This window comes from Grammomys surdaster, unplaced genomic scaffold (genome assembly GCF_004785775.1).
Source record: "Grammomys surdaster isolate TR1022 unplaced genomic scaffold, NIH_TR_1.0 169, whole genome shotgun sequence".
In the NCBI taxonomy this organism is placed as follows: Eukaryota; Metazoa; Chordata; class Mammalia; order Rodentia; family Muridae; genus Grammomys; species Grammomys surdaster.
Window position 1 is genome coordinate 3,998,706 of NW_021604617.1, and position 23,495 is coordinate 4,022,200.

General features: G+C 39.5%; 1 protein-coding gene across 6 annotated transcripts in view; it reads left to right on the forward strand.

The window, feature by feature from the left end:
• The window catches only part of Satb1 (SATB homeobox 1), a 96,685-nt gene that overhangs the window by 50,856 nt on the left and 22,334 nt on the right, over window positions 1-23,495 (forward strand). For all 6 annotated transcript variants that reach the window (XM_028766524.1, XM_028766523.1, XM_028766522.1 and 3 more), the window contains exons 8-9: window positions 6,361-6,573; window positions 13,896-14,051. In XM_028766524.1, coding sequence (XP_028622357.1) covers window positions 6,361-6,573; window positions 13,896-14,051 — 369 coding nt within the window. The remainder of the gene's footprint in view (window positions 1-6,360; window positions 6,574-13,895; window positions 14,052-23,495) is intronic.

Consider the following 23,495-nt stretch of genomic DNA (forward strand, 5'->3'; position numbering starts at 1 on the left):
GGCCTGTAGGCATGAGTTTGAATATTCAATTCAGATTTCTCCTAGAACTCTAAAAATGCCCCTCCTGTTTACACCTTTTCTCTCCTGGGGCAAATTCCTGTGAGATGAGATCTCTGCAAAGGTTGTATCTTTTATCTTTAGTGTCCCCCAAGCTTTTTTTTTTATATATATATATACACGCTAATGTAATGTAGATGGTGTTTATTTTTAGCCAAGCCACTCTACAATAAGAACATTTAACCATGAGGACATAAGGCCTTTCTAGTTTTGTTTTTATTTTCTTTCGTTTTTCCTGTTTTTTGTTTGGTTTGTTTTTGTTTGTTTGTTTGTTTGTTCTTTGATTAACTCGTTTTCATCTTTAAAGTTACACTGCTGATTACACAGTTGTAAGAATAATTTTTGGTACGAAAATAATGTAGTATTAATTCCTTGTTAGCAGAGTGGACTAGCTTTAGGTTCTGATGGCCTGGTGGGGCCTTCCCAGTCCTCCTCCCAGTACCCTCAACTGCTTTCCTGTTCCTCGTTGTTCTGTTTTTAGAAGGATGGCTTTTACACCGGATTATGTCTTAGGTTTGAACTTTGTATCGTTTTTACCAAGATCCATGTTCTTACAGCTTTAAAACTGCATTTATTATCAGCTAGTAAATTTAATATAACCCTTTAATTCCCTTGGGGGCAATAATTTTAAAAAAAAAATCAGCGAATCAGAAGTCACTGTCTAGAAATTCTGATTTGCTGTAGCATTCTTTATTTCGTAAATACAGTAATTACTAGTAATGCTTAGTACTGGGCCCAAAACTGGGACTCTCTATAAAAGTCAGATAATGTTTGTTGAATTTAATTAAAAGCCTTCAGACAAAGACAGCCTTGACACAGACACAGATTGTAGATTTACTGATAAGCCCTTAAACAACTGAGCAGATAGTTGTATTCTGAAGCACAAAGGGTGTGGCCTGTGTGTGTCTAGAATGTAGGGGTGGGGTCAGCACAGTTTCTGGCTGTGGCTGTGAAATGCTGACTGTCTTTGGTTCTTACATAGAACATTTGTGGCACTCTGTAGGAATTATTACAGTAAGTGGTGAATTCTCTTTCATATGAATTAGCACCTTTAAAAAGGTGGATCTCTGTGGTTTATTTGAAGAGCAGTGAGTTCATTCTTTTGAGCATTGACAACATGACATAACTTCATCCAGGTACCACTTTTTAAATGAGCAATTTTGAAAACAAACAAACAAACACCAGAATTATTTGGAACCCTGGGCTTATCTATAAACAGGTTTAATTTTAAACCTTTATGTGTTACTGGTGATTGGTATTTTTCAATGGAAAGAGAAGTCAGGCCTTGTTTGGATTTTTTTTTAATATGAATTGTTTCCTGTGGATATTTAAATGTTTATTGAGAGCCAGCTTTTGCACACACAAGCATGCATGTATCTTTCAGTGGTCATACTTAAAAAAAAAAATCACACGCACGCGCCCACACGCAGCTGCATTTAGTTCAGTGATTATACATTCATATGAATGCATGTAGCGTGTTTATTTCAGAGTGTATGCATTTCAATAAAAGCAGGTGCAGAGCGAGAGCAGGGTGTGAGCGTGCAGTACGGAAATACACATGCTGATGTGTACGTAGCAAGGGAGCTCTGCGCTTGGAACTGCACATCTCAAATCGGTGTGCGTTCCCTGCAGCTCACTTCCAACCCAGCCGGGCTCTGATGTTACTGTAAAACCTGTGTGTAAAAAGGCAAAGTTCTGAGACGGGTGGGGAGAGACCCCGCACCCTGTGCAGAGTGGTAAAACATTGGCGTAGTAGGCGGCATGGTTAGGGATTGAGAATTATTTTAGTCATTGACAACTTTAAAAAAAAAAAATCCTGGATTTCCTGTTTTAGCTCTTGAGCCTCTCTCCATCATCTTAATAGGGCTTCCCAAATTAAACCATAATCCTCTCAAGACTGTCACACACAGTGTTGAACAGAAAGTCTACCATTTCTGAAAAGTTAAGGTAAAATTTATATAATGACTTGTTTAAAGGAATTCTCCCTTTGTGAATGATAGGCATATGTTATTTAATTGCTACAGAAGACAGTAGCTTTTAGCATATGCCATCCGTGTAGTTCAGTCTACATGATATCTTTTTAATGGGAATCTATGGCCAGAAGTGAACGCCAATGCTTTAACTCTTAACACTTTTAAGTTCACCTCTCTCTGATACTGTCATTTAAAGACTGTGATAGAAGAAAATGTATTTCCTTTAAAACTTAAATAAAACCCAGAGATTAACTCTGACCCCGCTCAGTGGCTCCCCCTCCCCTTCCCCCTCCCCCTTCCAGTTCCCTTCTGTCTTTGGCACACTTTATTTTCCAGTAAAATAAAGAATGAAGATGGATTATTCAAAACTGATAACAGTAATGGACCATCATGTAATGTTTTATTGAATTTGAGTTCTGTGAATTATGTGGTGGAGAGAAATTCACCTGCTTAAGTATAACAGAAATCACTACTGTCTTCCTATCATTCTCCAGTGTTATTTCAGAAAAGTCCACTATCCATATCACTATTGAATAAAAGGTAAAAAGGTGCCATTATCTGGTGTGACAGCTCATGATGAGTCTACCAAGGGACAGAGATGAATGAATCTACTTTCAACTCGCCTGGCATGAGGCCATGAGCAGGTGGAGTTTGGAAATAGTCTTTCACCTGAACACGTGATCAAGAACTCACCAAACAGGCCGGTAGCATGAAGAATATTCTGTCTTTCTCTTTAGGAGGGAGGTTTCCTCAAATCAATTTTTTTTTTTTTTCTGAGAGCTTTGAAGTTCCACAGAGCTGATAAAATCTATTTTAATCGGTGATTATGTTCAAAGAGGAGACAAACTGGAGGCCAGACAGGCTTTTTGTTCAGATTGGCCGGCCCTTTAACTTATCTGCCGTTTTAAAGAATTTATAATGAGCTTTTGGAAGTACTGATAATATTTATTGAAGGTTTTCTTTCTTTTGCAACCACTAATGAATTTTTACTTGTAATAACGTGTGTAACTCTTTGTCGGAATGTGAAAAAGAGAGGTTTAGGAATTTGTCAGTAAATGTATTCTTTAACTGAAAAAAAAAATCAGGCTCTCCCTTAGCCACCAAGTAATGACAAAACAAGAATTTTATGTTCTCATACATACAACAATATGTAATTATTTGTACAAGCTGAAGTCCCAGTGAATGCCAGATTCTTCTTTCTAGTGAGAATAATATTTGTGACATGCTGGGAACCCCTTTCATAACATAAACCTTTGTTTTTACTTTATTTTTAGAAACAAGATATTTAGTTCAGTGGATTTATTGAAGCCCCTATGGGACACAGATTGGCTGTACTTAAATTTGGTATCTCAGCTGGTTCTGTGATGTGACAGGGTGTGTGGTGTTTACATACTGTTTCTTTAGTATGCTGGATTGTTGGTAATGATGTCTGGATCAGCCAGTCATGAGAAGTTAATACTAGTGACCTTAACCTTACCTGGCAAGACTACACTCTATTTGACCTATATATAAACTGGGGAAAGGGACCACAGAGACACTGAATTCATCAGCCATTCAAACAAGAACCGGAGGAGGACCAAGACTTTCACTCTAGTGTCTGTGTCCTAACTGCAGCCATTTGCATCTGGATTAGTCTCCATTACTCTAAAGTAATTTTTAAAAATTAACACTAATCATATGGTTTCCAACAATATTTTCAGGCATTTCCACCAGGGGGCACTCCCCTCATTGAAAGCTCTGGGCCAAAAAGGAAAAAAAAAAAGTTTTCTGAAACACAGTAGACCGTCTACACTGGCTGCAGTGGAGCTCCTTGAATGTCTGGGGTTTGGAGCACTGTGGAGAATTGGCACACTCCAGGCAGGAGACCTGCCTTCACTCAAAGGGAAGATTATATCTGAGGGAAAGGGCTCTGCAGAACCAGTGCGCCTATGCTTAAATGGGAAGGTTTACTGACTTCAGATACTCACCCAAGTGATGATGTCTTCTGGCTGAGCCACACCCGAAAGAAAGTGTGTCTGTGGTTTTTTTCCCCCCACCACGGGTTTGACTTTCTCACTATCCTTCTGCTGTGTAACATTTTTAATAGAGATGTGTAAAACACTACGTTGTCATTCTGAGATTGTTAGGTGTCTAATAGCCAATGCTCCGATGTACGAAAACCCAAATATTTACAGAGTATCTTTTGCCCTGATTTGTTTTCTTTTTTTTAGTTTGTGGACTAGTTAGTAGCATCATGCAGATTGACATTTCACAGAGCAAAGCCTTGGCTGAATGAACCCGTGGCCTTGATACTTTAGTAACATCAGTCATAGCTCATAATGACCATTTGAATGTATCCTCGTGTTTCCCTTTTCATTTCTGTAGTCTATGGACGCATAATTATTTTAGTATTTACCAACAACTTAAGCATAAGGCATTGAGTTAAAATGAGAAAATTAACTATACTGTTATCCTTGAGGATTTCGTGACATTTTATATATTGTATGCATTCCTATGCAATTGCTATATAGTGCTTTACCAGCCATGTTTTCTGTGTGTCTCACGTATGTATGTGTGTTTTTGAGACTAGGTCTTACTGTGTAGTCTAGCTGGCCTCAAAAGCATGATCTTACTGTTTCAGCCTTCCTGGGTTAGGGTTAGGATTAGGGTTAGGTTCTGGGACTACAGGCATGGTACCATGTCGTGTTTCCAAGTAGTGTTTGTTTGTTTGTTTAAGTATATAACTTTTTGTGGGAGCAGTGGAATAGATTTTGTGTGTGATGTGTCTGTTTATTTCCATAATACAGATCAGAAATACTCTAATTAGTTGGCTTAGTACATGTTGAAGAGCTAGATGTTTGAATCCGACGTCAGTTGACAGGATGTTTTGTTCTCAGTAGACCCAGTTGCAGTTACTAGTTAGTATCATGGCCAGAAGGGCAAGTGCCTCAGTTCTTAAGTAACATTTATTATGAAAGTCCAGACATAAATCCAGGCTTTGGTTGCAATAGACAAACTGAGAGATTTATTTGTGATTAACTCAATTCCCCAGAGCTTGGTAGACATTTCTTCCCTCCTTAAGTATCAGTTGATAAATCATAGGATGTGTTTTAAAGGGACAGTGTTCTCTTATCTGTGATAAGCACTCTATCAGGCATCGTGATGCACTGATGAGCAACCGTAACAGTCTCCAAGTGTTAAAACTTTGGGGAGTCTGTTTTGCCTTCTCTCACTCAGATATACACTTTGGCCATTTCTTTAGGGTTTGGGTAGATGCAGATTTCAAATTATGCAAAAATCTGGATGTAATTCTACCGCGCTAACTATAACTAATATGACTATACTATGGTAATATGCCTAAGTAAAGGAAGCAGGGTACAGATTGAAGATAACATCGGCCAGTGCAGCCTTTGCTGTTTTTGGGCTTCATACCAACCTTCAGATACATTAGGAGGAAATCACCCATTTAAAAAAAATAACCTCCTCCCCAAAGAAAAAGAGAGGTATACTAATACTGAGTTGTTGAGGGAAGAAAAACACGTTAAGAAAAGTTTCTAGAAGTTTGTAAGTTTCTGCTGTGGCTAATAGCGATTTTTAGTTTTCAAGAGATTTGATGATACGCTTTTCAGTATGTCAAATTCTAGGATAGATTTTTACAGTGTGGAAGAGTAGTAGTTAAGTATTTCAGGTGTGATCTGTGGTTTCCGAAGTGAGAAGTTTTCAACCTGTTACCTGTTGATACAGCATAGAAAGTTTTACATTTGCTTATGGAAGTCCATTTCCCTTTAAACGGCAAATTCAAATGACTACCTGGTGACACTGTAAATTGAGGATTAAGGAATAACAAAATATCATCTGTATAAGCAAAAGTCTTAGTGGTCTTCACTGATGTGCTGCCGCTTGTTTTCTGGGATCTTCCTCAAAAGTTTGGCTCATCCCTCTAGAAATGTCCGTGTGCATTAACATGTTGAGCTGTTGGTTGCCTTGTGCCTTTGTCTGGATGCTTGAGAACTATACAGTTCAATGGTGTTGTGCTATGGGGATTTTGCTTATCCTTAACTTCTCTCTACCGTCTCTCTGTGAAAGATTTCACGGCAAGTTAAGCTACTCAAAGGAATGAGACCAATTAGGCTGGTTCAGTTTCTGCTATATGTAAAGCAGATGCTTAATAAAATCAAGGATACAATTGAGGCTCTCTTCTCCACTGCTTCAGTTGTAGCTAATATATTCCTCTACAGACTCAAAGCCTCTGACTGCTCACTTTCTAAAGGATGAGGGGATATCCAGAATACCCCCCAACCCCTGGCTGAAGCAAGGAGCAAGCTCACCTGGTATCTTTCTTCCCCTGCAGGGATTGCTTTCTGAAATCCTCCGAAAGGAAGAGGACCCCAAGACTGCATCCCAGTCTCTGCTGGTAAACCTTCGGGCTATGCAGAATTTCTTACAGTTGCCGGAAGCTGAAAGAGACCGGATATACCAGGATGAGAGGGAAAGGAGCTTGAACGCAGCCTCAGCTATGGGTCCTGCCCCGCTGCTCAGCACACCCCCAAGCCGCCCTCCCCAGGTGCAGCCACCTCTTCCTTACAGTTCTTTCTTCTGCCCTTAAAAAAAAAAAAAAAAAAAAAAAAATTAATGATGACTCTCAGCAAAAAATTAGATAATAGATACAAATGTTTAAAACTTCTGTAGATTTGCTTGAGAATTTCATCCCAAATCACTAATTCTGATGGAAAACAGTCCACTCCTAATTAGATGGAGGAAAGAATACTGTGTTGCTCTAAGTCTTTAGGTTCTTGAGGATTGAAAAAGCAACATATGTACCTCCACTGTTGTCATTACAGAGGCACCTAGACACGGCAGAAGAGAAATAATAAGACCTGGTTAATGTCACTAGTTTGAAGACTGCCATTTGAATAGTAAATAAAAAATAAATAAGTAATTTCATTTATATTTATGCTTTCCAATATGGACTGCAGCTGGTACCAATTACATATCATCTCATTTGTAATCTTTCATAATTAAGTTTAATACAATCCTTAAAGGCAGCTTTAAATGGGACTGATAAAGAATTCTATCCATATTTCCAGAAATGGGCACATTTTCTATTTCTTCAAATTTTTCTGTTTTTTAGGAAGGAAAAAAAAGAATCTACCTGCTAGGAAACTTTGTTGTGTATTATTGTTTTAAATTGAGTTTTAAAAGTATCCTTATAACTTCTATGAGAAGTCAAGGACTAAACCTTCAGTGCAAACTGTTAGATGAAAATTTGATAAATCACACCTAAAATCCACCAGCAAATATATTTTCTTCCATATTTAGTTTTTGGCAAGTACAACCTGTAAAACTAAAATAGCTTTTAAAGTTCTTGACAAAGTTGAATGCAGAACACAAATTCAGAGTATTCATGTAATATAATGCCATAATCAAATCATGTGTTGATAATTCATTTCATTTCATCAACATTAGACAAAAAGTCCATATATTTCCGAGTACAGAAATATAGGAAAAGCCCATTCAATGGCAAGAAACAAAGCTGTCACAGGAGCTTCTTAAATGAGGACCAGACATACTCTTCAGCTGTCTGTCGAAGGCCTTGAACTGTTGACATAGTGTTCTAAAGCAGTTATTTTTAAAATCCATTTTTAATGAAAATCAATCTGTCTTAATGTCTATAGGGGCAGGCTGTGATAAGATTATGCTGTTGTGTAAGAGCGAAGGGTCACTGTGTTCATACACAGCCTGCCTGCCTACACAGCTACCGAATTGGATCGGTAACCTTGTCTATAAAAGATCTCCTAAGATACAGAACTAGGAACTCTGCATTTATGTATACGTATATGACTTGTATAGGTGATTATGTAAGGAAATATAAAACTTTCAGGGTTACCACACCCTTACTTCTTAAGAGTTACCATTCAGAAGGTGGTTCTATGCTCAGGTCCATTAATCTGGTCTTACTCATTTCTTGTTCTGAGGTGTTTAAATTCTGTCTCTAATAACAGTATGGATTTTAGCATGGAATATGTTTTCTTCTTAACCTGCCCAATTATTTAATTTAGTACCTATACAGGTTTGATTTTTCTAGGATTTGGGAGATTTTATTTGTTTTCTAAATCTGATTCTAGTGATCACATTAATCCTTATTCATTGAGGGTTGTCTTAGCCAAAGTTGTATTAGTTCCTAAGTAATAATTTTCATGCACTCTTAAGATACTATTCAATAGCCACCCTGTATATTTATAGACACTGTAAGTCAGCATTTGTAAGCCAGAAAACTTTATCCTAAGTTACAGGTTTCTTGATTGAGACACCTTTTGCTGTATTTGTTTGCTCTCAAAGGGGGGTTAAGACCAACCAAGCTTGTAGTTGGGGTGTTCGGCCAATGGTGAACATAAAACATGGGTAGACACTGTAGCTCCTCTGTGAGATGCTTCCAGATTTCTCTTAGCATGGTTTTACTGGCTGTCTAACCACATCCAGAGGTGACTGTCTGGTACACGTAGGTCTGTGTGTCTTATTTGCTCCTCTGGGAATTCATTTGCATTACTCGGTATTATAACAGTGCTCACTGCCAGTCAGTTACATTGTACCCTTTAAAGAGGACATTAAATTTTAAGAAATTCTCGGTCTGTTATCTCACTGTAAAATGAATAAAGTTGAGGAAAGCATACTCTCAAGCTTGTTGAGGTAGAACTGTTCTGAATCAGCAGTTGAAGTTAAAATAGGACCTCCAAGAAGGTTTTCATATGCTTACTACAGGTAACTAAACTGGCAAAAAAGGATGGGAAGCACCACAGAAACAGCCAGCCTACAAAACTGTCTTCAGTTTTGTACATGACTGGAGAGAAATCTCGGAAATCACTATGCATTTCCTGTAAAATAAAGAAATTTGAAACCTGTTTTGAGACAAATTTGGGGTTTAGACTTGAACTCTGATTCTTTCTGATAAAAAAAAACACAAATAAAAGCGTCAGAAGTTAGAGGCAGAAGTCCTGAGGGGGAACCCATGACACTTTTAGGCGTGGGAGACGGGAATCTCTTCAGCATCAACGTGTGTAGTTCACACGTTGAAAGATTGTGCAGTGTTCCTGGGCCATCCTAGACCAAGGAGCTACTGTTGAGGAACTTAGATTTTAAGTTTTTATCATGAGACTTACTTAGAAAGAATGAGTCTTCAGAAAGATGTCCTATAAAGTAAGTATCTTACTGGGAGACAGCCCAGCTGCAGAAACAACAAAGTTTATGCTGGCTGAGCCAGCCATTGTGCCATGAGCCCAATGCAGACCTGGTAATGCAGCAGAGGTAACCACAAACAGTCATTGTCCTCAGCCTGAGGTAGGTAGCGTTGGGCTAAACCTAGTTGTCAAAAGCATATTTTCATAAATCCCATGCTGTAGTTTAAAAAGGAAAAATACCTTGCAGTTGGTAATGATTCACAGTTTTCTAAGCACCTTCCCATATATTAATTCATTGAATCCTGATACCAACCTTTTGCTAGGAGAAAAATGAAAAACCCAAGTGAAATGTTTTAATTAAAGTTTTCAAATCCTGATTAGATTTGTTGCATTTTTTTTTTCCTTTACCTCAAGATGTCTCAAACCACAGTGTTTAGGAAAAGGGTGAAAGTCAGAGAAAATGAGAATCTGTTTTGTTAGACGAGGAGAAATGTTCGAGAATATTGCCTGGATAACTAAATTAAATATTTGACAAATGATCCATTTGAAATGATTTTGTACTATGATATTTCTGGTATTATGAAGAAAACTCACCTTCGAAACTTCCATCATAAGGAAATATCTTGGTCTGTCTTCCGGATTTATTTTCTGACTGCGCTGTGCAAAGTTGCCTAATGAAAACATTAATGATTGTCCTGCAGAACAGATAAGCTTAAACGGATGCCTTCTGCTAGAGGTGCTTTCTTGTGTTGTTATTTGTATATTTTTATACACTTTGACTTCTGGAGGCAATTTCCCAGTTTTAACTTCTATGAGAGCTGTTTCATAAGTTGTGATTTTTTAAATGAACTTTATCGTTCTTTTAAACTTTATGTCTTCTGCGTCTCTTCCTGGGATTCCTTAGCTTCTTTCTAAGTGAGGTATGATGTTTCCTAGAAATATATTAGAAAACGTACCAAGTCCATATAAGGACTATGTAATTAATGTGGCCCTGTGTTGTTCTATCTTTTCACAACAAATCCCTCCATGATTCAGTGAAGTACAGGTCCCTCTCAACTCAGGTTCAGTTCCAGGCACTCACTTAGCACTTGAGAAAAGTGTTACTTGTTGTGGATTCCTTGGAAAACCTTAACTTTTATGTACTGTGGAATGTTTCTCATTAACAGTTGCCTTTTTTTACAATATGGCTATTTCAGGTCTAGATTTGGAAAGTAATGTTGTTCCTATGACAGAGAGTCAGGTCTAGAATGTTCAAACCACAATGTTGAAGCATTGTCACATAGAACTATTTCTCATCACCCCTAAATAGGCCCACAAAGTTATTAAGCAGAGGTAATTGTTATACCTTGGAAAATAAATTTAGATTAGATTTTTTTAATGTTAATTATAAAACCATTACCTTCTCAAACTTCAAACTTAATGGGTAGGTTTAGCAAAGGGCTTATGCAAGGCAGACCCACTTCTTGATCACTAAGAATTTTTCTAACTAACAAGACCCCACAGAAGAACACGTAACTCTCCGGTCTTTGAGAGAAGTCCAGACTTCAGGAAACTGGAATCTAGAGCTCAGACTGGAGCATGGGGCAAGTTAGTTCCCCCGTTGTAACAACTTTTCCAGTTTTAAAGTAGAGTAGTTGTAGCACCTACTGTAGGCCGTTAAGTAGTTCAGGAGGTTAATGCGCACTCACACAAACCAGCCAATAAATACCAGCCTCTATTCTCAAAATTAATTGAAGAACATAAAACTTTAATTTTGCGTACGTCAGGGCCATATGCTTGTAGGCAGCTCCTCCTGTATCAGGTAGATCTCGTTCACCACCCATAACAAAGGGATGTTAGTCTCGTAAGCCTGAACGTATGATCTGAGGCATTTAGCAATCGATGAAGAAGCAAAGTAGAATTCTCGTATAGAATGTGCATTCTCCGGCACAATTTTAGTGCCATGAAAAGTAGACCCTAGCCCGTTCCCTACACAGGAGGGTAAATAGAAGCTCCTGTTCTTAACTACTTCCTTGGCGCCACTCTAATGATGGAGTAGTATGTCCTGCCTCGATGATAAAAGCTATTCCAGTTGCAACTGCATTTATTTCACCTCCTATGCTATTTGTGGAGAATGAAGAGTAGTTTGTTTTGCCTGGGATGAACTACTTTATGAATTTTAATGGATGATATAATATTAAAAGCTAAACCAGGATTAAAGAAGATATATTTTTTTTTTGTACGAAGCAAAAATAGTACTTAGAAGAGGGAAGGAGAAAAGATTTTTGTTTCCATTTTTTTACCTGGGGGAAAAAAAATTCAGCTTTCATATTTTTGAAAAGCTGCCCAAGTCAGTTCCCCTTAAGCAATCACTTGTGTTTAGGAAAAAAAAAAAAATGTGGTTCTAGAATTCTAATGGCTTATCTGTGATAAGATGAATATCTGGGCCAGCAAGAGGAGCTTTGCTAAATACTTTTAAACTGAGTAATGCAGCCAGGTACTAACTGTATATTTTTAAAGACTTTCTCCACATGCTTTTCCTTTAATGCCTCTTTTCCTTTTATCTCCACTCACCACCACCACCACCCCTCCTCCAGCCCCAACAGACCAAGAAGCAACCATTTGCTTGGTTTTTGTGATTTAGGATTCTTGCTTCTTGGTTCAAGTTGTAACTGCTTTATAGATTATTTAAAGAAATCTTTAGAAACAGAATCCCAGGAACTTAAGCTCCCCAATTTAATTTTTTACAAAAGAATGAGAATTGTTAAGACCAGGTGAAATCCCAACTTTCTTAAAACCAGAGCTATTGCTTGCTATACAGATTGTACCAAGAAACTGTTTCTTCCAGTGTGCTGGACTTTGGGCCCCCATTTCCATAGCATTCAATTTTCAAAGCAATTGAAACGGCTTTTCTCTTTCATTAAAGCAGTGAGAAAAATAGGTATTAGAAGGGACCCCATGGGGTGATCAAATCTACCCCTCTGCCTCAGAGCAAGACCACCCCAGAGCAAAGTTTCAAATCTCACCAAAGCAACTTTGTAGGCAATTTATGGTAATGTGTTAACTCTTCTGGCTCCTAAAGTGCTGTTTAGCAGATTATGGCTTCAAAGCCCTGTGGGTTTCTAGTGGCCTCCAGTCTTAATGTACCCCTTGCTGGTATATACCCAGAGCTGGAAAAGGAGCAAGATCTCTTGCCACTCCCACTGTGACCAGGTGACAGTTTTACTTACCACGCTGTACTTGCAGCCAGCCTTTTCACAGCCTGATATTTTCCTTCTGCTGCTGGGGTTGGAGTAGAAGGTGTCTCTCGATGGGTACCTGTCTCTGGGAGATAAGTCAGGGGAAAATGACTTTTACATCCAGGTTAGAAGTTAGAAGGATTCGTCAGAAGGTACATTTCACAGGGGACTTACATTTTACTTTCAAGAACTTAATCCCCTTCCTGGGTAACCTCTGCTCACTTGTATGGAAAGTGTTTTGGGGACAGAAGTAAAAAAACAACATGAAACACTGCAGTTTGACATTTATTATCTGTGCATATATCCTAGCACAAGCTTCATCTTTCTGTTGCTCAAAGTTTTATTTACAAGATGGTACATTTCTAGAGAAAACCTTGGTGTCTAAAGGATACTAAGAATCAGCTCCTTTTCCGTTTGCTATGAGAAGCATGATCCCGCCTGTGGTCTAAGATTTCAACTGCAGTTTTGTCAGTTAACCTAGGAAAACTTTAGCTTACAGGTTATATGAAGAGTGTCAACACTGCTCCATATAATTGCATGATAAAAATGAAAATTGGAATTAAATAATAATAATAGTATCAAATTTTAAGGTTGTGATTTGGTTTTCAATCACCTAATCTTTGTTGGGTAAGGGACACTTTTCTTTAGCCATCCCTGCTGATCTCTTATTATCAAAGGTTTGACACAAATTTTTGAGTGATTATATATTTTGAATATATTTATGGCACTCACTGATATATTTTGTGAAACTTACGGAAATGCTCAATCCCATTTTAGGAAGGATTTTATTGTCTAGTTCTATAAGTCAGAAGGAAATCATTGTATGCCAGAATGCCAGGAAACAATGAAGTCATCCAGCAGAGCAGCTTGGACATCATGTGTGTACTGCAACAAGCCTTTATGATAATTGAGCAAGGCTTTCTACGTGTTTCATGGATGGATAGAAGATTTAAATATGCAGTTCCATAAATGGCTTTATTATGGAAGATTTTTAAAATGAAACATAAGAGGGAGAGGCATTTAAAAAAAAAAGTCTGGAATTAAAATGGCCATAGTATATAAGAGCTATCAGTGAGGTAACTGTCTATTAGGCACCGGGCACCCGACGAAGACGCAGTGCTGTGCATTATGATTTTAATTGTGAATTTCCTTTGTTAGGACTGAAATGGGAGATAATTGTGAGACAATTAGTTTAGTATTTTCAAGTCCTTGAAGCTCCTCTCTTTTCCAGAAAACTTACTTTATGGCGTTATTTTTTCCTGGTTGTCATCTGGCAGTTGCTGTCACATTACAGATGCAATCACCTGTGACAGTGTGACTTCCTTAACTTAAGCTATCTGATCTCAGGGCAATAACTAATGCTGAATGACCGCACTGTTGATCACCTTGATCATAAAACGAATAACATTGCCCAGCTTGGATGCCGAGCCTGAGAAGCTCTGAATCAATTTGGCTAATGAAAAATGACAGCCACGCTCAAAAATGTTTTGTAGGTGAAAACAGCTACCCTTGCCACTGAGAGGAATGGGAAGCCAGAGAACAATACTATGAACATTAATGCCTCCATTTATGACGAGATTCAGCAAGAAATGAAGCGTGCTAAAGTGTCCCAGGCACTGTTTGCAAAGGTTGCCGCCACAAAAAGCCAGGTAAGAGCCTCTGAACGTTCATCTGTGACGCCTGTGGCATGGTCAGTGAAAGCCATGTCTGTGTTCAGTGCGAGCTGGCATCACAGCGAGGTTGTAGCCTCCAGTACTATGTAGAGAACTCTCTTGAGCAGTAATGTTGAGATGTAGGTTGTAGACACTGGGTTTCCTGGTCCCCCAGCTCCTGGACTAAGGATATCTGGATCAGTTAATAGTTGCTTTCAGAAGTGGACTATCACATGTACAATTTACTAGGCTGGTATATCATAATAGACCATGTAACATAATAGACGCCACCTACAGTTGCTTTGTCACTCATCCTCAGATGACCTTCAATTTTCATTCTAAAATCACCGTACAGCTTTTTTTTTTTTTTTTGCAACTAGTCCACCAGCGGATATTCCACAGTTACTAAAACAAATCACGTACCCCATTGCATATTAGAGATGTTAGTTTTTCTGTAATTGTACACAAGGCGAATTGAATTGCACTCCGAAAACCTGACCAACTCTGATGACTGCATAGAGTTAAACTGGCAAAGACCTCTTTCAAACAGTTCAGAAACAGAGGCTAGATTATCCAGCTTATTACCAGTATGACTCTCAGAGGTTGGTAATTGTTCACTAGAATCGTCTAGTAGAAAAAGCTCACAGTTGTCTATTAGCCTTTTCCCAGAGCCATGAATACTTTTTTAAAGACTTCTCTTCAATAGGAGGGCTTGATAACACCGAGGTAGGACTTAGAGGCACACAGGGCTTGGGTGAGATTTGAATAACTTGAAATGTTACACAATTCTATTTTCTTTTCTTTTTCTTTTTCTTTTTTTTTTTTGGTTTTTTGAGACAGGGTTTCTCTGTATAGTCCTGGCTGTCCTGGAACTCACTCTGTAGACCAGGCTAGCCTCGAACTCTCGAACTCAGAAATCCGATTCTATTTTCATAATCACTAAATACTCTTTTTGTAGAACACCCTAACCGTTGTCAGTCAGTGATAAAATATACAATTCCGGGAGTACTTGCTGCATGACAAATTTGTTACGCAGTACTTTTTGGCTTTTCCAAAAATTTTCCTCTGCCTGCATTAATAACGGTGTTTAATGGGAGCTTTACTTTAGAAACATGTTGCTTCTGTTTAAGTTGTAGGCCGGATGAATACTTAAGGGATATCTTGGAAATGTTATATAAAAATGATTGAACTCAAGCTGTGGACTGTAAAAAATTATAGCTTTATAGGCCGCATGCCTGCCTACCCTTCAATCACTGTCAAAGTGATAATTTCTACAATAATATGTTTCTTTTATTGTGAGATTCTAAACATCAAGTACTGTTTAAACATTAAACTGAATTGTTTATGTTAGTGCTGTACTCAGCGTGTCATACATCGGGCCACCGTAATCTCTCATGGAATGTAAAATTCTGTCATGAATCATGGCTTGCATATCGGAAATTACTGTAATTTTGATTGGAAATTACAGGGCTCTTGAAATGTTTCTAATTATGATAGAATGTTAGAACCGCTTCAAACCTGTGTGCTTCTTCAGATGTCTTCATTTACATGCCAAGACTAGGGAGTTGAGGAGAAATGTCCTGTTCTCACTTTACGCCCCACCCCCCACCCCCAACCCGGCACATTCTTGTTTTGACTGCTTAGTCTAATTATGATGGGGATCTCTTATTTAAATATATATTATTTTGCCTTTCCTTCTGATCCTACACCCCCCACCCCACACCACCCCAGCCTGTTCAATTACATAATAGACTGCCTTCCTGCATGGGCTAGGCACTTTCTCCAGATCTTCAAACTGGAGGAACTAGATATACATTATCATAATCAGGTCAGCCAGGAAACAAAACAAACAAACATTCATATGAAAGCGTCTCAGTACCTATCATTTAGTTGCCTGTCGCCTGTCCTTGCACTCCTTCCTGTTGCCTCTCTGACCAGTGCCTCCCTACCGTGGCCTGGCTCTTAAGTGATAGCAGAGGCCCCTCACCTTTGGCTTGAGTTACTGATTTAGGAGCCGCAGGAAGCAACAGTTGGCTAATTCAGGTCTGTTTGGTGTTCTGTAGAATTTTTAAACATGGTCACTTTTACCTTTGCCCTTTGCCGAGCCTCAGGTCCACATTTCCACAGTGTTGACAGGCAGCTTCTAAGTATCTCCCATCTCTCTGTATCCCACAAACACCCCAAACTTCTACTCCCCCCATTAGTGATTGAAGAAACTCCAAGCAGCCTGTTAGAAGCTGTAGACCAAGGGGAAGTATGTCTTTTATCCTCTTGAATAGCTAGTTATTCACAATTGCCAATGCATTTCTACCTCTTATAGCATTTCTGTAGTTTTTGTCTTGCTTATACAGTTAGATGTTATACTGCCTGCCCTTTGTGTGAAAAACACATGCAAATATCGAGAGGGATTACCCGGGAGTGAGTCCAGAGCCTGTATCCTAACAGAGGAAATCTGACCAACAAAGGTAGCCCATGTATTTCTTTGTTCTTCTGGCCTCATGTCTCCTAAAGGAAACAGAAAAGCTAATGAAAAGTCTTCAAACTGACCTTCACATGGTCAAAGTGTTGTTTAACTTCTAAGACAATTGCTTATACTTCACATAAGTGAGCCAGGGCTCGTCAGAGGGGGAATAGCATTCCTCCAGGTGGGGTGTGTATAAAATAGAATATATGCATACGAACCTTTAAGTTACAAAGCACTATATATAAATGGCCTGCATTTCCTAATGTGCTCAGTAAGTGATTCAGTCTTCTTCGTGCAGAACAGTGATTTATTTATCATGTATTTATGTATCAGAATACCTTCCCTTTTAAAAGGTAAAGGATGTGCTGCAATCGATGATGCATGGGGTGTTTTCTGTTCAAGGAGCCTGCCCATGTTGAGTCTGCCTTTCAGCCTGTTCTGCTTCATCTTGTCCTCTTGATGAATAATAGAAACGAGATTGTTTTAACTCTAAAAGAAATGTCTAAATGAAATATGCAAGGGAAAACCGAAGGTAGGCTACTTTTGTGCTCGGTTACAAAAGCAGGCTAGTGCGAACTTGCAGAAAGATGATGGTCTTTGACCATCATTCGAATAGCTAGCTACCAGTGAATACATTTTCTGTTTCAAATAAGAAGCAGTTTTTCCAGGTGAGTCAGGTTGGAATTTTATCAAACGTTTAGTCTGATAACATCCAAGTTATTACGGAAGCGGGATTTGCTAATTTCACTGTTTTAAAAAAAAAAAAATTAGTTGATTTGGGTAATAACCATTCCTGTGTCAAGGCTCCGTTACCGTTCATCGGTTTCAGTGTTTTCATCTGGGAGATGGAAGTGGAGTTTTTTCCTTAATAGTGGCAGATGTTGGAATCTAATTTTATTCCACAGCAAACCCCTCGAGAGCTTTGAGACTTCAGGTGTGTGTCCAGCAAGGGGACACTAACAGCACCGCAGGCCTTGCTGTGTACATGAAATTTTTACATTGATTTTTTTGTGTTTGTGGAGTGGAGGCTGCAGATCCAGCCACATGGGCAGAGTCGAGGGCCTTCGCCGTGTCTCCATTCACGTTATCAAATGACTGCCCGCCCTCACTTGCTTCTCAGAGCAGGGTATTTACTTCTTCTAGGTGCAGTAGGGGGCTGCCGTGATTGCATCTGACTGGACAGACTTGCAATGTAATCAATCCTTCTTAAGTTCTGCAAGGGAAATGACTCTGCCTATCATGATTTGGACCTGGATTAATAAACAGAGTTTATTTTTATTTTTTAAACACATTTTTTTAAAAAGAGCATTTTTTTTTAAACTTAAAAGTAGCATGACTTGTAGAACAGGCCAGATAATTTTAAAGCCATTTTTGTTTATCCTATCAATTTCAGACACTTCTGTCTGTGAGGTGCAGGGCTGTAGGAGGAACAGATCTTCAGTGTTCCTTTGGTCCTAGGTTTAAAAGAGAAAATTAAGCATCACTCTCATTTGTAAGTTAGGTTAATTGAGATGTCTTAAATACAATTAAACTGACACAAATCGCGGGGTTCGGGGGTGGCAGCTAGAAATAGGGCTAAAAATGTAGTATATAAAAGAATTTATACTGGCAACACCTAGAGATAAAGCAGGGAGCCCGTGACACCATATCCCAGCATGTTGAGGGAGGCATCCTTGGTTTTGTTCAAGCAGAGTTGCACTCGGCAGAAGCCGGATGCTAATTCATTCTTTTCGAATGTTCACGTCACAGACGCTGCTGTGGCACGATTTCACCTGTGCAGACTCTTATTTAAGGCACTCAGGAGGCCCCGCAGACGTGTGAGTCACAGTTTCTCTTCTTTCTGGTGCTACAACTCTCAGCAACAGTCTGTGAGAAGATCCCTATGCTGTGTCCTCAGAACCCATCTCCTAGATGTGCATAGGTTCCTTGGTGAGGGCTGTTCGTTTGCAAGCTGGGCCTACCTAGTCCTCCTTTCCAGCTGGGTAGAGCCAGACCTTGACCATTGGCAGCTCTGGTCTCTCTGGGTCTGCTTGCCTGAAGGAGGAAGGGCAGGAGGAGCTTTGATGAGAACAAAGAGGAGACAAAAGCTGGAAGCATTCATAACCCCTGCAGCTGTCCTCTCAGTCCTGCTAGGTCAAGTTTAGCTCATGCTTGACAAAGCCCTTATGCTAGATTCTTGAATAAGAAGGAGAGCTTCACTGGTTTCCTCTTCAGGGTCTTCGTAACCATTTGCTAAAAATAGGGATCCGTATTGTTCTAGTTTTCCAGAATATTGATTTCTAGCTGAATAGTAAACCAGCCTATTGGAGTTGATGGCTTTAAGTACCAGCCACTCTTGACAACATGGCCGTCCTCACTGCATGCTAGTGTATGTTTTTCAGGACTAGTTAAATTTGTGGATCTAAATAGGATTAGATTTCTGTGCTCTGAAACAAGTACATGTTTTGGTAAGTCTAAGGTTTGGTCTCTCAGGTCCAGCATTATTAAATAAAGTGTGTACTTTATTGTGTGGCCGCAGTGTGTGTGGCCAGGCTGCATCAGTAAGCATCAATAGCTTTAGCATCTATCTCCTTTCCCCTAAAGCCACCTTTTGTCCTAAAATGGTAGCATAGGCCACACAGTGTGGACTGAGAACCTCAGAGAGACCCCTGATTCAGAAGCTCTTTGGTGTTCATGCTTCTTCAGTCAGGTTTGCTCTTCCTAGACAATGTCGACAAAAGAAGGGAAATGAGCAGACTGATGGCATTAGCTCCTAACCGGAGTTCCTAACCAGAGAACTTGATGTCTTCCCTTTAAACCCCATACTGAATGCAATACAGGTGTGATCTTTCAGCAAACTGCCGGATTGAAAGAGTGAGCTTTTTCCTAGACTCCGTAGTGTAGCCTTTTATCATCTGAAAAATGAAGGTAGGTTTCATTTTAACTTTAGCTTTCCCCTCCCTACCCCCACAACCCTCACCTGGGAACTGAAAATAAAGACTCCATGAAATGAATGAGCAATGAAAGTAGGTTTATGCAGAGTGACAATAGAAAAATAGCTCTGAAAGGAACTACAGATCTTCACATCAAGCCGAGGTGAGGTGCGGGAGGCCAGAGGACCTGGATACAGACTGTGGATCTCACCTACTCCCCTGCTGTTTACATCTCAGACAGTAACCTTAGTACTTTAACTTTTGTTGTTGTTGTTAAGAATTTGTTCTAAGTATTTTTTGTATGTAGTTCTTTTGCTTGATACAATGATACAAAGTCCGATTACCAACTAAAAAAAGTAAAAGTCGGTGTTTTAAAGACTTGTAGGAATAAAGCTGGTCTATAATTGGCTGCGAAATAAATAACTTATACAATATGAACTCCAGACCATTTGCGGAGTTGATTTCTAATCATCAAATTGATGAAGTTGTTTTTTTTTTTTCCCCTAAATCTTAATCTACTTCTGTTGTAGGTTAATAGAAAAAAAAATCTATTCTCCTTTGATTTTTTTTTTTTGATTCAACAATTCCAGTTGCTTTTGTGTTGTTTTCACGCAGTTCCCCCTTTCAAAGCAGCATACTTCAGGAATTGGGTTTAAACACACTGTTTCATAAACTGCCAGCCTCCTCGGCCGCCCCAGTGCCTCTGATTCCGTAAATCAGATCATAGGCAGCATGCTGTCATATAATAAGGTGTCTGATCCTTATTACCAGTTTGTTGATGCACAGACTCCTTCAAATTGACCATCGCAACACATGGTTTCCCTGGAACTAGCTGTGATAATTAGCGTGGTTCTAATGAGACAGAATGTCACTGATCTTGTGCTGAACTGTTGAGTATCGACACTACGGATGGGAACTGTCAGAGCCTGCCATCTGTGACAGTGCTTGGCATATTCCAGTGGCAAGGTAGAGTGTGCTCGGTAGAGTATTTTCAGACAAATGGCCCTTTTCTTGACGAGGCTTTGCGATCTGTTTGACTGGAGGAGAATGGGCAACCCAACTTTGTCCTACGTGAAGCCTATTTTGACATCCACAGAGGACTATTGAATATGTTCAGTGTTACATAAGGGAGGAAGCTTTTGTTTAGCTGCTGACTTTTGAGTGGCCGTTCTTTCCCCATTGCACGTGCCTGCTGGTATGATGTGTGTGGTAGCCTCTCCCAGTTGCCCCATCTTGTCAGCTCGTAGTAAAACAGTCACTTCAGATACTTTCCCCTGATTTTAAAATTGCCTTGTTTAGAAGAGATTTGTTGGGGAACTGAGGATGGCTTTTAGTGATGAAGTGGTCTGAGTTAGCAGAGGGAAAGGGGAACCAGAGGGAGAATTCAGAATGTGGGTAAGAAGCACAAGAAGAATTAGAATGGACAGGATGTCGGGTCTGCAGACTCCAGAGAGAAGGAGGGAGGTTTTACTGGAGTAAAAGTCCAGCACTGCTTATCATTCCAAAATATGCTTTGTTGCTCTTTATTTCCTCCTCTCTGGCAGACCACACAGGGCTTGTTCTGAAGAACATTTTCACTAATCTGATCAGGCAGCCAAATACGCCGGGAAAACTGCTTTAATGATCCCACTAATTACCTCAAGTCAATATGAACTGTATTATTAGACTGAGGGAAAATATTCCATTAGGTCTCCCCCTCGGGAGTTTCTCCGCTTTGTGATGTCACCGAAGCCTTCACCCTCTCGCTTGTAATTAATTTTATTTACACACGCAGGCACGCACAAGGTCACACCTGCAGAACCATCGCTGGCCAGGGAGCGTGTGGCACTCGGGCTTAATCAGATCTGTCATAATTACCATTCTGCATGTTTCTGACACACGCTGTGAAATATTTCAATTTAACTGCCGCTACCAGCACAACCAGATGTAGTGTGAGTGTGGCTGCATTGGAAATATTATTCCGCAGGATAAACTCTCTCCTCCTCCTCTTCCCTCCCCCCTTCAGCTAATGTGGCACAGAAGCTGATGTATCCTGTAAATCTTGAATGCAGCGCTAGATTGATAACAGGCGATTAGACAGTTTAACCACAAACAGCTTGTTCATTTTTCACAAATGAAAACCACATGTGGTGGAACTAAAATTTCAGCCCCCTTTTTTTTTGTAAGGGTTTGGGGTATGTGTATGTGTAGAAGCTGTCCTTAAATAACAATAAAATGCAATCAAAAGAAGTTAAGTGTTTAGAAAAATGGAGACATTACCTAGTTTCCCCCTAGATTTATCAAAACCTCAGCATATTCCATTTTTATACTTTTACCAAAATGTAAATGGGAAAAAGAATGTGGTCTCTGGTGGACTTTCTGGATGTTGTTTTTTTTTAAAAAAAAAATATATTTCTTTTCTTTTGCTCTGTGGGTGTGTAATAGCCCTTTGACCTTATGCCTTTTTTTTTTTAAAGCTAACAGTTCCTTAATGAAAATTTTGCATGAGTTTCTAAGATTGAACATATAGTTTTCCAAAGATAGTTTTCGTTATTGCTTTTTTTTTTTTTTTTGGTAGTTAATAAGTTGTTACTCAGGTTTTTGTGGTCAGATATCAGACAATCCCCAAACAAAATAGTCTCAGCCAGAAAATGTATATTATAGATAATTGTTGGCTTATAATCATTTTTCAAAGAGACTTGGAGAACAGTGGTTTCTGCATTAGGACACCAGAGAGTCCCAGAGGTGGCAAAAGGCCAGAATTTCCACCCATAAGTATACAGAAGCTTCATAGAAGGCCAGAGTGGGTACGAAAGGAACATCCAGAGAGCATAGAAGCAGACCCAGGGAGGCATAGAAACACCCATTGCTCCATTTAAAACTCAAATATGGCTTAATGCCAGCATATGCCAAATAACATACTCTCGTTTTATCTTTCTGCTGTAGTACTTGAACTGTGAACTTCTCGATTCCTTTCTCGGGCTCCGTGGTAGTTCTGTTGTCTGACTGGTCTGGTTTCCCCTTCCTGTGTCTTTCCTGAGCTCTCAGTATCTGCTGTTCTCCCTCATGCTTGGAAGTTCCTTAGACCACTAGAGCTAGCTTCCTTTCTAACCTGGCTGTTGTGTTTTCTGTTTGCTCTGAAATCTAACATTTTTCTGCCTGTCCACATGTTCTTTTGGCTTGGGTGTTAACTCTAAAGGGAAAATAAATCATTCATTAAAAGGATTTGCCTATTAGTTAGACCGTTTCTCTTCCAGCTGTGAAGATGTTCATTCACAGTTAGTTGAGGCCCCTCCTCCTCCCTTTCTATACCCTCATCTATCTTTGTAGATTCATTTGTTTTTATTGGTTTTGTTTTTGCAGTCTACTATGCCTTTGTCAGCCCCTTTGTCAGTTCTCAAAAGTGTTGTTCGTTACTGTGGAAGATTGGATTCACCCTCCGTCTTTCCTGCCGCCCATCTATTCTAACAACTTCCTCCTGAGTCTAGATATTACCCAGAATCCTTTTTTGACACAGAAGTGGAGGCCCCATCCAATCAGTGAATGAGCCCATCCCTGCTGCAGTCCACCTGTAATTTGAGATTCCAAGAAGGGCTTGGTACCATGTCAGAGCTAGGAAGAATTACATACAGAATTTCACTGATTCCGTCCTTAATTTCCCGGAATGTTTCACACAACTGGTTCAAGTTACTTTGATGCACATTTCACAATCACTGGCAGGGGTCACCATTAAATGGTTTTTTAAAATGGAGAAAAGATTGTACTCCACTGAGAGTCCCTTCCCTGGTTTCTCCTGCACGCAGACTTTGCTCTGAGTTGGATTTTCTTTGTGCCTAGGAGAGCAGAGTCATCTGACAGGTGCCCTTGGGAATTAATTGGTAGCATGCAGAGTTTAGTAATGTTAGGCATTCTGACTGGAAGGGAAGATGACCATTTCTCATCCTATTTTCTTAGGCTACCAGATCCCACTGTTGAAAGAAAATACATTACTTGTCTTTAGGGTTTGGCTGGGTTCTGTTTGGTGTGTGGAGAGTTTCCGTGTGTGTGTGTGTGTGTGTGTGTGTGTGTGTGTGTGTGTGTGTGTGT